At 38.2% G+C, this 14,312-nt stretch overlaps 1 protein-coding gene across 1 annotated transcript in view; it reads left to right on the forward strand.

Annotated features, from left to right (window-relative positions):
* The window catches only part of LOC130908489 (cadherin-6-like), a 220,023-nt gene that overhangs the window by 145,482 nt on the left and 60,229 nt on the right, over positions 1-14,312 (forward strand). The window contains exon 3 of the mRNA XM_057823949.1: positions 12,046-12,393. Within this exon, the coding sequence (XP_057679932.1) occupies positions 12,160-12,393 (234 nt within the window). The 5' untranslated portion in view covers positions 12,046-12,159. The remainder of the gene's footprint in view (positions 1-12,045; positions 12,394-14,312) is intronic.

The raw sequence follows: 14,312 nt of genomic DNA on the forward strand, positions 1-14,312 counted from the left end.
CTTTCAGTGCTTTTTCTGGTAGCTAAACCACAGGCTAACGCTAGCGGCTAACAGCGGCTACAAATGAAAGTGAAAGAGTCGGATAGCGGCTCTAACCTTGTCGAAACGGCTGAAATTAATGAGTGGACTGGACACGGACTTCATGTAGCAATCATCATGTCGCGTTATTTGGCATCTCTGTGTGATTTCTCTGAAAGCTTTCATGATGGTAAAGCACTCAGCATAAAGTATAATCCAACAGTGAAGCCTATATATAATATGACAGTTTAATGGCCACAACTATTTTTCTGTATGTGTTTGCTTTATTCTGCCATCATAAAACCTTAAATGTTTAATTGGCATCAGAGCAATACAGCTTTAATCTGGTTGTGTCTGAGTGGGGGTGCATGTGTTAAAAAATGTTTCGGGGGGAAAAAAAAAAAAAAACTGAAACCTTGATGTAAACACTTGTGTTGAATAACTATGTCACAGCAGCCATTACCAATAAGCTGCAAGTCATTTGTGTTAGAAAGACATGTTTGAACAGTCGTCATATTGATTTTTATAATGTTGTACATTTTTCAAGTCATACAAGCTGTTATAAATGTTCACACTAGAATTCTTATTGTTTACAAGATTTTTTTTAATACTTAATGTTTAGACTGCATGTGCACTGGTTAAGTTGAAAGCTGGTTAAATAAATTTTACGAGAAACGGTTAATTTGTATTCCATGCATTGATTCAAATTTTCAAATTATATAACACTCCGCTTGGGCGAATTTATCGTCATTTATCGTTATCGAGGTAAATCTGCTCAATTTATCGCGATACGTACTTAAGGCCATATCGCCCGCCCTACTTCAAATACAAATATATGTTACATAAGCGAATTAAGTAGTGGTGCTCTGAGATGCAAATTTAATATTTTGTAAGACTTCCATGGGCTTGAAGGACTGCATCCATCCGGTTCGGCAAGGATTCATGCAATTTATTGATGAAGTCATCAGGAACATCAAAGAAACCAGTCTTGCATGCCTCCCAGAGTTCATCAACATTCTTGAGTTTCTTCTTCCATGCTTCATCTTTCATCCTGTTCATGTCTGGTGACTGGGATGGCCAGTCCTGGAGGATCTTTCTTCTTTGCCTTGAGGAACTTTAAGGTACAGATTGAAGTATGCGATGGAGCACCATCCTACTGCAGAATTTGTCCCTTTTTATGGTTAGGAATGTAAGAGGCAGCTAAGATTTGTTGTTGCTGGATGTAACCCCAGACCATGATTTTGCCACCACCAAACTTCACTGTTTTGTAGCAAAAGGTGGCTTTTTCAGATTAATCTTCCGTTGAATTACACCACTGTCACCGCAAATATTGCAGGAGACCTACTGGAGCCCGCATGGATCGGAGATTCACTCAGAGAAAACACTTGTATTTTTTGTTTCATAGCATTAAATGTATTGAATTGAATCGAAAATCGTGTCCCTCGTATTGAAAATCGTATCAAACCGTGACTTAACTGTCCCGTTGCATCCCTAGTATACAGTAAAAAAAAAAAATCATCCTGTTTCCACCTAAATCCGGCGTTTGAACGCAGCGTGTGTTTGAATTTATTACAGTCAAAGCCATCTCAGCTCTGCCTGGGCCGGCCCCCAACGGGAAGGCATGGCGCAATGTTAGTAGGAGCTGTCTTGTCAACTGATAGTGAAGTCTATGCGAGTTGATAGATTAACCGATTACCTAAATAATTGATAGCTGCAGCCCTACTAACATCTACTACTTTCTGTTGTATACTTTTCAATTCTTCTGACCTAATATCACATTTTCTTCACTTTCTGCTTCCTTGCGGTGTCCCAGTATGCTGTCAATTAAGTGGTTTCATAAGTCAAATGTGAGGGAGGGACACGGCATGGTCACTTAGCGAATTTGGCTAGTGAGCGCAGACGGAGACGGTGAAAGTCGGTTCCTCCACGGGCATTATTAAACCGCCAGCTCACTTTCACCTGCCTCCATCAGCACCTCAGCCACTGACCCCGAGCTCCTCTTCTTCCCCGCTTTTTTTTTTTCATTCCCGCAGTGGCTGCTGATCCTGGTAGAGGACACATGCAAAGTGAGTGGCTTTCAGAGCCAAGCAGAGCCGTCATGCATATCAGCTTTGGCCTGTGCAAGCAAAGCAGGCGGTTGATGGGGGGAGAGGGGCGGGGGCATGCTGTAAAGTGCAACGCAGGGAGGAAAAAAAAGGAGAAGCTTCAATTTGCCTCATAAGGGGAAATGAGGGCACGGTGGCCTGGCGGAGACAGTAATGGATGGACCAGCGTCCCCGCCGGTCTGCTGACGCTGCTTTGACAGGACGTCCCCTTCACGACGCGTCGGCCGTCACAAACTTGCTTCCAATCTGCTAGGCCGTGGACAAACACGGCGATTAAAAGATTAGAAAGACCTGAGGTGTCAGCGTTGACTATTCCGAGACTCAAAAGAAAAGTATGGCAGTATATTTAATTTAAACAGTATCGGTATTCAGGCTGTCTGGGGCAAAAAGAAACTGTTGTGTTCACTCTTTGACAGCTATAGACGTCCAGTGATAATTCGTTTGCAGTAATCAGACGTTGCACTAAAGTATTTGAACATTTAATTAGGCATTTTAACTCCTATTTGCTGAAGCACAGACTTCACTATTAGTTGACGAGACAGCTCCTCCAGACATTGCGCCACGGCTTCCCGTAGGCAGAGCATCATGGCAGCTTTCACTGCGATAAACTCAAAACTAGAGCTGAAACGAATACTCGAGCAACTCGAGTAACTCGAGTTTAAAAACTGATCCGAGTAATTTCATTCACCTCGAGTAATCGTTTATTTTGACAGCTCTAAGCATCACGTTTTGCTCGGACTACTTTTAATGCGGGACAATGCGCTGATGTCACGTGCGTAGAGGAAGAAGCAAAAAATAAACAAAAATAAAAAACTTACATCAGCCGACATCCGCTACAAACGACGCCGACGTTGCTAAATACTAGCCCGCACGATGATACGTTGATAGCAGGTAGCGTCTGATGAGTCTCATAGAGATCCCATGTATGTTGAACTAGATGCATAATGACAGACTTGGCCGCGTCTGGGCAGCGTTAGTAAACAGCCGCCATCTTAAAGCAGTAGAGCGCTAAGCGCTAATAAAGAGTGCTGAGCGCTAATAAATAAGATTAACGTTATTAACTAGCTCACGTAACGTTAGCCCTGCGGAGGGCGAAGTTTCTATTAATTATGACCACTGTCGATGCGTGGCTAACGTGTCTTACATACAGGCTTTAACATAACATAGCGTTGTGGAGTGATGAGGGTGTAAAATAAAAACTCAATAATGCTAACTATCAATTTTAGCTCAGTAGTCATTGCTGGATAAAACACCAAGTAGCACTGGTCCCTAATGTGCTCCAATACAGCCTGTATCATACATTTATTTTGAACACAGCAAAAACTCAAAATCCTATCAGGACTTACAGTTTAGACTAACTTAAAACTTAACTAGAACTTAAAAATGGCTTGACACAAATAGAAATTCAATTGAAACACGTGGGGAAAAATCCTAACTTTTAAGTGACGTGTGTTACGTGTGTTTTAGGTATATATATATATATATATATATATATATATATATATATATATATATTAGGGCTGCAGCTATCGAATATTTTAGTAATCGAGTAATCGACTGAAAATTCTATCGATTGATCGAGTAATCGGATAAAACAAATATATTTTTAGGTGAAGAGCAATTATAAATATACATGAGAAAACAAGACATTTTATCATTTTCAGTCAATCAATGTCTTTATTTTTGATGTATATTGTTAAAAACAGCCAACAATTGTATCTCAGATGTAACTAGAATTTTAAAAAATGACTAATTCACTGCTTTCACTCAAAAAACCTTTAATCTTATTTTTTAAAAGTATATATATATTATATAATATATATATATATAAACACACCTAAAAATGCCTTTACGCTTGATAACACACATCACTTAAAAGTTAGGATTTTTTCCCACGTTTTTCAATTAAATATTTATTTGTGTCAAGCCATTTTTAAGTTCTAGTTAAGTTTTAAGTTAGTCTAAACTGTAAGTCCTGATAGGATTTTGAGTTTTTGCACTGTTCAAAATAAATGTATGATACAGGCTGTATTGGAGCACATTAGGGACTAGTGCTACTTGGTGTTTTATCCAGCAATGACTACTGAGCTAAAATTGATAGTTAGCATTATTGAGTTTTTATTTGACACCCTCATCACTCCACAACGCTATGTTGTGTAAAGCCTGTATGAAAGACACGTTAGCCACGCATCGAAAGCGGTCTTAATTAATTGAAACCTAGCCCTCCGCAATGCTAACGTAAGGTGAGCTAGTAGTGACAGTAACGTTAATCTTATATATTAGCGCTTAACGCTCTTTATTAGCGCTTAGCGCTCTACTGCTTTAAGATGGCAGCTGTTTGCTAACGCTGCCCAGACGCGGCCTAGTCTTTCACTGTGCATCTAGTTCAACATACATGTGATATCTATGAGACACACCAGATGCTATCTGTTACCAATGTAGCATTGTGCGGGCTAGTATTTAGCAACGTCGGAGTCGTTTGTGGCGGCTGTCGGCTGCGGTAAGTTTTTTTTTTTTCCCCCTTCTTCCTCTCCGCACGTGACAGCGCGTTGTCCCGCATTAAAAGTAGTCCTAGCAAAACGTGATGCTTAGAGCTGTCAAAATAAACGATTACTCGAGGTGAATAAAATTACTCGGATCAGTTTTTAAACTCGAGTTGCTCGAGTATTCGTTTCAGCTCTAATATATATATATATATATATATATTTTTTTAAATAAGATCTAAAGGTTTTTTGAGTGAAAGCAGTGAATTAATCTTTTTTTTATTTTATTCTAGTTACATCTGAGATACAATTGTTGGCTGTTTTCAACAATATACATCGAAAATAAAGACATTGATTGACTGAAAATGGTTCAAGATTAGATGAAATGTCTTGTTTTCTCATGTATATTTATATTTGCTCTTCACCTAAAAATATATTTGTTTTATCCGATTACTCGATTAATCGATAGAATTTTCAGTCGATTACTCGATTACTAAAATATTCGATAGCTGCAGCCCTACTCAAAACACTCGCTACGTTCTAACACTGGATTTAGGTGAAAACAGGACTTTACTGCATGCAAGCAGACAGGAGTGTTTCAAGAGTGATTTGGTCAAGGATTCAAGGTAGTTATTGTATAAAATAGCACCATGGCATGAATGTACTTTGAAACGTTGTGGGGAAAAAAAATGAAATGAATGGAAAAAATCTGCATAACTTTAGCTTGCAATATATTAATATATTAATATATATATATATATATATTAGGGCTGTCAAAACTATCGCGTTAACGGGCGTTAATTATTTTTTTAAGTTAATCACGTTAAAATATTTACCGCAGTTAATGCAGATGGCCCGCTCAGACAGATTTAAATGACAGTGCAGTGAAACTCTCACTTGTTGTGTCTATGGAGTTTTGCCGCCCTCTGCTGGCGCTTGGGTGCGACTGATTTTATAGGTTTCAGCTCCCATCAGCATTGTGTAATTATTGACATCAATGGCGGGCTACTAGTTTATTTTTTGATTGAAAATTTTACAAATTTTATTAAAACGAAAACATTAAGAGGGGTTTTAATATAAAATTTGTATAACTTGTACTAACATTTTTTTTTTAAGAACTACGAGTCTTTCTATCCATGGATTGCTTTAACCGAATGTTAATAATGTTAATGCCATCTTGTTGATTTATTGTTATAATAAACAAATACAGTATTTATGTACAGTATGTTGAATGTATATATCCATCTTGTGCCTTATCTTTCCATTCCAACAATAATTTACAGAAAAATATGGCATATTTTATAGATGGTTTGAGTTGCGATTAATTGCGATTAATTACAATTAATTAATTTTTAAGCTGTAATTAACTCGATTATAAATTTTAATCGTTTGACAGCCCTAATATATATATATATATATATATATTTATTTATTTTATTTTTTTTTTAATAAATGGGTTTTAAGCAGTTCAAATGTAATAATTATGATAAGATTTAAATTAGGGCTGTCAAAATTATCGCGTTAACGCGCGGTAATTAATTTTTTAAATTATTCACGTTAAAATATTTGACGCAATTAACGCACATGTCCCGCTCAGAAAGTATTCTGCCTTTTGGTAAGTTTTACAGCAAGGCTTTTTGTGCTGTCCAACAGCGAACTCTTGTGGTTGCTTTGCGACATGGTTTATTGTTTTCAGTCCAGTTCAATATGGCTGCACGACGTCTTGGGCTGACAATGTTGTGCTTATATGATCCTTGGACAAGATTTGTCCGTAAGTATGGTTGTTGTAAAGAATGTACATATTATGTTAGTAAGCGAAATGTTATATTTTTTGTATGAGACGCTTTATGTTTATGTTTAGTGAACCTGTATAGCGTGCTAAGCTAACGTTGTTGCTAATGAAATGCTTGTGTACTTTTCTTTTTGTAGTTTTACGACGGTCTAAAGAGGACAATGGTTTGAGGCCATTTTATTAATAAATCAGATGAAAAAGGAAGAAGTCTAATTATTAAGGCGTCGTTCGCTAGCTGTCTAGCTTTGGAAAAAGTAAACGCTTCGTAGTGAGGACAGCATAGACAGATTTAAATGACAGTAGAGTGAAATGCCCACTACAGTCCTTATGTACCGTATGTTGAATGTATATATCCATTTTGTGTCTTATCTTTCCATTCCAACAATTTATTTTACAGAATATATATATAATTTACAGAAAAATATGGCATATTTTATAGATGGTTTGAATTGCGATTAATTGCGATTGATTACGATTAATTAATTTTTAAGCTGTAATTAACTCGATTAAAAATTTTAATCGTTTGACAGCCCTAATTATTATATAATTATATAATAATAATAATAATAATAATAATAATAATTGAAATAAAAGTACTACTTAAAATACAATAAAATACTACTGTTTTCTCTGCAATCAATGAGGCTGTTTTTATTGAGTTAGCAAGTTTCAGGTCCCCACAAGTCATACAGGTTTGGAATTCCTTACACTTCAAATTGTTAGATATTATATTATCCTTTTTTTTTCTTTTAAACTCATCGGCTGCCTTTGCCGGTGTTAGAAGTCCAATCTAGGGCTGCAGCAATCGATTATTTTAGTAGTCGATTAATCAATGAACTAGTTAGTTCGAATCATTGAGTAATCAGATAATGAACATAAAAAATTTAAATAGCTGAGCTGAGCCTCAAATGGTATAAATATATAAATGAGGATCTAAGTACAACAAAAGACCTATTGGCTAACTTACATAGCAAAAGTCCGCAAGCATTAATGCTATAAAATGCTTTTTTAAATTTTATTATTTTTTTTTATAATGCGCTTAACAAATGGTTGAAACACATATTCCCACAAAAAACGGCTAAATATACCTATAAACTAAATTACGAATGCATAAAAAAAACATAGTACCTCAAACAAAGCCTTCCCTTATGTTGGTCTTAACAGGGAGCAGCTGGATTCAGCCATGTGAAATTAGTTATGTCATATTCACTGTTGCCACTAGAGGGCAGTTTACCCACCCAAATCAATATAACTAAATGCAAACACTTTCAAAACGAACCATGACAAGGCCGCTCTAAACGAATGCTTGATGCTTTTTCTAATCGAATTACTCGCGATGAATCGCTGCAGCACTAGTCCTATCCATTTTGAATGGGAGAGGCCAATGAACAAAAGCACAAGAATACCTGAAATATATCTAGTTTCAGGGACTTAATCCAGATCTTAAGATACCGTGGCATTTTAAGGCAAGTTTCCGGAACACCTCACCAGTCAGGCATCCAGCAGGCACCCGAATAAGGTGCCTGTACCACCTTATCTGGCGTTTCTAATCCACTCCCGGATGACCGAGCTTCTCACCATACACAGATGACACTATTAATTCACCTTATGGTGGTCCGCGCCCCTACAGAGACGAGTCAAGCTGCCTCACTATTCGGATCCGCAGCAGTGGAACATCCCAAAGAGAGTGCATTGGTCGTTCCGCAAAGCTTGTCCGTCCTATTCATTTTCCTTGACATCGTCTGTGAATGCACTAAAGCACAGGTGTCAAAGAGGCGGGCCGACATCCTTTTGCTACAGTAAATAATGTGCACCAACTTGATAATTCACGCTAAAATTAAATTTATAACATACCGTATTGGCCTGAATATAAGACAGCCCTGATTATAAGACGACCCCCTCTTTTTCAAGACTCAAGTTTGAAAAAACACTTTTTGAACCCCTAATTAATTTTTATAAAGAAAATAATTACAGTACATCCGAAACAAATGATTATACCAATATATTTGAGAGAAAAAGCATGTTATTTTGCCTCATTCAAATCTTACTATATGAACATTTAAATATTTAAACTAAAGTGCAATCACATTCGTAAATGAATGGCTTCTGGTTTTTGAAATGTAAATAAACCAATCTATTGTGATAAAACAACAACATTGCAATAACTGCATTAACCATCAAAGAAGTCTAACTAACGGTAGTCTTGAAACAAATCTGAATGAGTAAAAACATTGCAATAAAACAATGCAAACTGGTTAAACTTGAGAAGAGCTGAGATCTGTCATGACAGAACATCGCTTCAATGATATCTGGCGCCATCTAGCGTCGTGAATGGGGAGAGTAGCTGAGAACTGTCATGACAGAACATCGCTTCAATGATATCTGACGCCATCTAGCGTCGTGAATGCGTATAATGTCTAGACCGCGAATATAAGACGACCCCCTCTTTTTCATCCTTATTTCAATGCAAAAAACACTGTCTTATATGAACGGTATGTCGTTCTCGAAAGATTTCATTCGCCCCTTCCAGTCAATATGGATTGGATGTCTCGCACTGTGAATGGCAGCCAAAAGAGATAAATATTTATATATGTTGTATGTCCCACAAGTGCGATGATAGTTTGTTCCTTTTCAAGGCTCTCAAGTGGCTTCCGTCCAAGAAAGTTGCTGTTAAGACATCATCTCCTTCTTGGCGGTCGCAGCCTCTCCTTGCCCCGTTTTCCTCGCTCCATTTCCCGCCTTCCCCTCGGAGTATCCGGCTCCGCTTCAGCATACGGGTCAGGCTACTTAATTCACGCCTCTGCCTCGTTTCCCAGCATGCACCCCACCTCGTAGACCCGCCGATGACCTCTCTTCCAAACTTGGAATCGGAAAGGAATAATAGGGAACAAAAGGCCGATACACGGGCGCCTTCTGTCTTTTCTTGGACCCCGGCACCGCTTCCTCCGCCGCCGCCCGCGCGGGTTCCCCTTGTGTGCGTTTAGCAAACACTCATTCACCGCGAGGCGTTATCTTCAAGTAATGAAGTGCGGCTGACATTGCCGCGGTCGTGATAACGTGATGCTTTTAACCGATGGATCCCGGCGCCCCCACCGTAACCCTCAAGGGACCCGCCACTCCATTATGTGATGATTTTCTGACTTAATGTAGATCCAGAGACGTCGCAACTTGTGGTGTACAATATGGAAAAAAATCTATCACTACATGCTCTATTTCATATCACAGTATCGATATAACGTGATATAATGCATTTGGAATTATTTGGTGAAAAATGATACAACAATGATGACAGCTTTTCTCCCTCTTAAATCATTTCTGAATTAACATTAAACAGACAGTTAAATGTATTAAGTAGTGCTGCAACATAAATCTATCCAGTTTAAACTCAAGTGGCACAATAGCATACATATTTTTGCTCAAATGTAAATACATCTACTAATACTGTACTTGGGATTAGGCATGTGCTGGTATGAGATTCTGACGGTGATAACCATGAATCAAAATATCACGGTATTGCACCTATAGCTCTAAAGCGATATCTGGGTTAAAAAACAACAACTTTTTTCCATTGAACAGGATAGCTGAAATATTCTAAATAAAATAAACGCAGTCTTTAGGTGAGCCTAAACCCACAGCCAAAGCTCAACATTATTACCATCAGAACAAAAATAATTGATTTTTCGTGTGTATGACTCGTATCATGTTTACACAATACAAACACTCTATTTTTCAACACAGACAGTTGCCAGAGAGAGAAAAAAACCCCCACGTTTTACCACCGCTAGACACTCTAAACATGCTGGAGTTAACTCTCATAGCTGGTGGGAAACGTTCATGACAGTGTTTAGTAACCTTTAATTTTGTATGAATTAGGGCTGTCAAAATTATCGCATTAACGGGCGGTAATTAATTTTTTAAATTAATCACGTTAAAATATTTGATGCAATTAACACACATGCCCCGCTCAAACAGATTAAAATGACAGCAGTGTAATGTCCGCTTGTTACTTGCTTTTTGGTGTTTGGCGCCCTCTGCTGGCGCTTGGGTCCAAATGATTTTATGGGCTTCAGCACAATGAGTGAGCATGATGTAATTATTGACATCAACAATGGCGAGCTAGTAGTTTATTTTTTGATTGAAAATTTTACAAGTTTTAATAAAACGAAAACATGAAGAGGGGTTTTAATATAAAATTTCTATAACTTGTACTAACATTTATCTTTTAAGAACTACAAGTCTTTCTATCCATAGATCGCTTTAAGAGAATGTTAATAATGTGAATGCCATCTTGTTGATTTATTGTCTTAATAAACAAATACAGCACTTATGTACTGTATGTTGAATGTATATATCCATCTTGTGTCTTATCTTTCCATTCCAACAATAATTTACAGAAAAATATGGCATATTTTATAGATGGTTTGAATTGCGATTAATTATGATTAATTAATTTTTAAGCTGTCATTAACTCGATTCAAAATTTTAATCGTTTGACAGCCCTAATTTGTTTTTCTGTTTCATGGTCGCACAGCGCCACAACCTCTTAACCTCACTTCTGCAATGCAGTGCGGCCAAACTGTCCAGCTTGCGATTGGTACTTAAAGTTAACGATGATTGACAGGGTTGTAGCTTTGATCTTGCCAGAGAAGCTTGGTAACCAATGGGCCGAATGTGTCAATCATCGTTTAGCTTGTTAAACACTAGCATTAGTGTGCTGTGGAAAATCATTGTGTAAGTGAGAGGCTGTTCTCTGCAGTGGACTCACTCAATGAAGCATTTAATAAAGAAAGCATTTTTCTTTTTTTTTTTTCTAATTCACATTATGAAGACGGCACAGTGGGACAGTAACATGTTTGGAACTTTTGTTAAAAAACAACTTTTTTTCAGTATCAGATCGGGACTCGTATCGGCAGATTCTCAAAATCTGGTGACTCAGACTCTGGTGCAATTGTCCCTAAAGTGACAATTTGGAATATGTGTTGTCTATGTTCTGTGTGGATTGTATGTGTGGCTGTTTTCAATTGTCTTTCATGCGTTGCTCACATACGGTTGGCATGGCCAGTTTGCAAACATTTCGATGCAAATTGGGCGCCCTCTGCTGGCCAAAATGTGCAATGCAACAACAGGTCTATTTATGGCGATAATGACGATAGAAATTTTATATCGTTTTAGGGGTATATATATCAGCACTCATCTTATCCGTGTACGTCCACGTGTACGTTTTCTAATCTTGCGTTATCTCCCGAGAGTGCGCTGACTCCCAGAAGTGTCCATCAAAGGCCCTTTCACAGAGTTTTCACATCGGTGAGTTTGAAAGCGTCTTATGTAGTTTCCACAAGATTTCAACTTCGGCGTCTCTCCGTGTCAGCTTTGTTCACATAGAGTTCCCGCAATAACTGAGACATCAGAGGTAGCGCTCGCATTTTATTCGCGAGTGTTGTTCAGATCCCAGCAAAGCGCTCCGTTGCCAAATTGGTCTCACAAACGTCTGTGGTGCGCCCAATGAAATACTTATCGACGAATGCTTTCAATAAAACCGAGGACAACTGGATTTTTTTTGCTTTGTATTGTGAGCCAAGATAATAGTCACCCGTCGCTTCTGATATGTTGAGCTTCGCTAACTTGACTGTAATGTTCTGATTTTCAGGTTCCTGTTTCAAGTCCAGCATGAGGACAGAGGCGACACCCTGACCCCGAGAAAGCCCGACACAAAGCGCCGAGGGAGGGAGGAGAGGGGCTGAGGACCCGAGGTCCGGTCGCCATGGAGACGCTGCGCGTGCTGATGGCACTGTGGGCCGCCGCCCAGCTCGGCGTCGTGCCGGTTATGGGGCTGAGGCCGCCGCGAAGGACTGCGGCGGGGCACAAGATTGCCGGCGGACTGACGGGACAGGACGCTAACGGGGTGCCGCTACGGCGCTCTAAAAGAGGGTGGATGTGGAACCAGTTCTTCCTCTTGGAGGAGTACACCGGCAGCGACATGCAGTATGTTGGCAAGGTAAAACCAATACCTGAATATTAGGGCTGTTGCCATTGGTCAAATAATTATAGGGCTGTTGCCATTGGTCAAATATATATATATATATATATATATATATATATATATATATATATATATATATATATATATATATATTAGGGCTGTCAAATTTTTAATCGAGTTAATTACAGCTTAAAAATTAATTAATCGTAATTAATCGCTATTAATCGCAATTCAAACCATCTATAAATTATGACATATTTTTCTGTAAATTATTGTTGGAATGGAAAGATAAGACACAAGATGGATATATATATTCAACATGCGGTACATAAGGACTGTATTTGTTTATTATAACAATAAATCAACAAGATGGCAATAACATTATTAACATTCTGTTAAAGCGAGCCATGGATAGAAAGACTTGTAGTTCTTAAAAGATAAATGTTAGTACTAAGTTATAGAAATTCTACCTGTATATTAAAACCCCTCTTAATGTTTTCGTTTTAATAAAATTTGTAAATTTTTCAATCAAAAAATAAACTAGTAGCCCGCCATTGTTGATGTCAATAATTACTTACACAATGCTCATGGGTGCTGAAGCCTATAAAATCAGTCGCACGCACCAAGCGCCAGCAGAGGGCAGCAAAACACAATTAACAAGTGGGCATTTCACTGTACTGTCATTTAAATCTGTCTGAGCGGGACATGTGCGTTAATTGCGTCAAATATTTTAACGTGATTATCTTGGTTGTGCAGCGTTTCCGGCCACATTTTTCCCTTCCAACAGACTTTTTGTGGATATGCTTTGAAACTGCACTCTGTGAACAGCCTGCTCTTTGAGAAATTTCTTTTTGTGTCTTACCCTCCTGATGGAGGGTATCAATGATGGTCCTCTGGACAGCAGTCAGATCAGCAGTCTTCCCCATACTTGTGATTTAGTTTACTGAACCAAGCTGAGTGTTTTTAAGGCTCAGGAAACCCTCGCAGGTGTTTCGAGTTAATTAGATGATTCAGGTGATTAGTTGAATAGCCTACTTGTATACTTTTTCATGATATTCTAATATTTTGAGATAGGATTTTTGAGGTTTCTTAAGCTGTAAGCCAAAATCAGCAATATTAAAATAATAAAAGGCTTGAAATAGTTCAGTTGATGTGTAATGAATCCAGAATGTATGACATTTTTGTTTTTTTAATTGCATTACAGAGAGTAAAGAACTTTATCACAATATTCTAATTTCCTGAGACAGTCCTGTATGTATATTTGTGTGTATATATATATATATATATATATATATATATATATATATATATATATATGAAGTGCTGTTAATCTTACTTTAAAAAGTAATGTGTTGTCAGTTAAAGTAAATTAGTAATCAGTTACATCAATGTAAAAGTAATTAGTTACTCGGCAAAGTAACTGACGTTACTTTTCATTTTCTACACGTTAATACATGATCAATTCTATAACGTGTTTCACATCAAATAAGTTCATATTAACTGATTGAATTAAACTGTCTTTTAAAATATCATAATGAACAAGACAAATAGAGCTTTTGATTGCAAAGTAACAATTTGTTTACACATGACTACCGAGAGATGACGCCTGTTGTCGCCGAGATGACGCCGTTGTCGCCGCGTCTGCCGTGTAAACTTTTCCCTCATTGTTGTCTGTCTCAAAAAGATGGATTATTTTTTTCATCTGTGCGGGGTCTGCCTGGCGAGCCCGCTGCACGGTGGTCTCAGTCGTTTTGCTCCGTCGTCCAGCGCCTGGCATTCCCGGCGTCCTCTCGGTTGTTTTGTTTGGTCGTACGCCGCCTGGCATACTGCCGCCAGCGCTCCGACCGTGCTGCCCGGCTTTTCATTGCTGTTGAATCGGGTTGCGGGTCTTTACAAAATGCGATACCGCCCTCCAGTGGCCAGTTTTATAGCTT

The sequence above is a fragment of the Corythoichthys intestinalis genome, chromosome 20, assembly GCF_030265065.1.
Source record: "Corythoichthys intestinalis isolate RoL2023-P3 chromosome 20, ASM3026506v1, whole genome shotgun sequence".
In the NCBI taxonomy this organism is placed as follows: Eukaryota; Metazoa; Chordata; class Actinopteri; order Syngnathiformes; family Syngnathidae; genus Corythoichthys; species Corythoichthys intestinalis.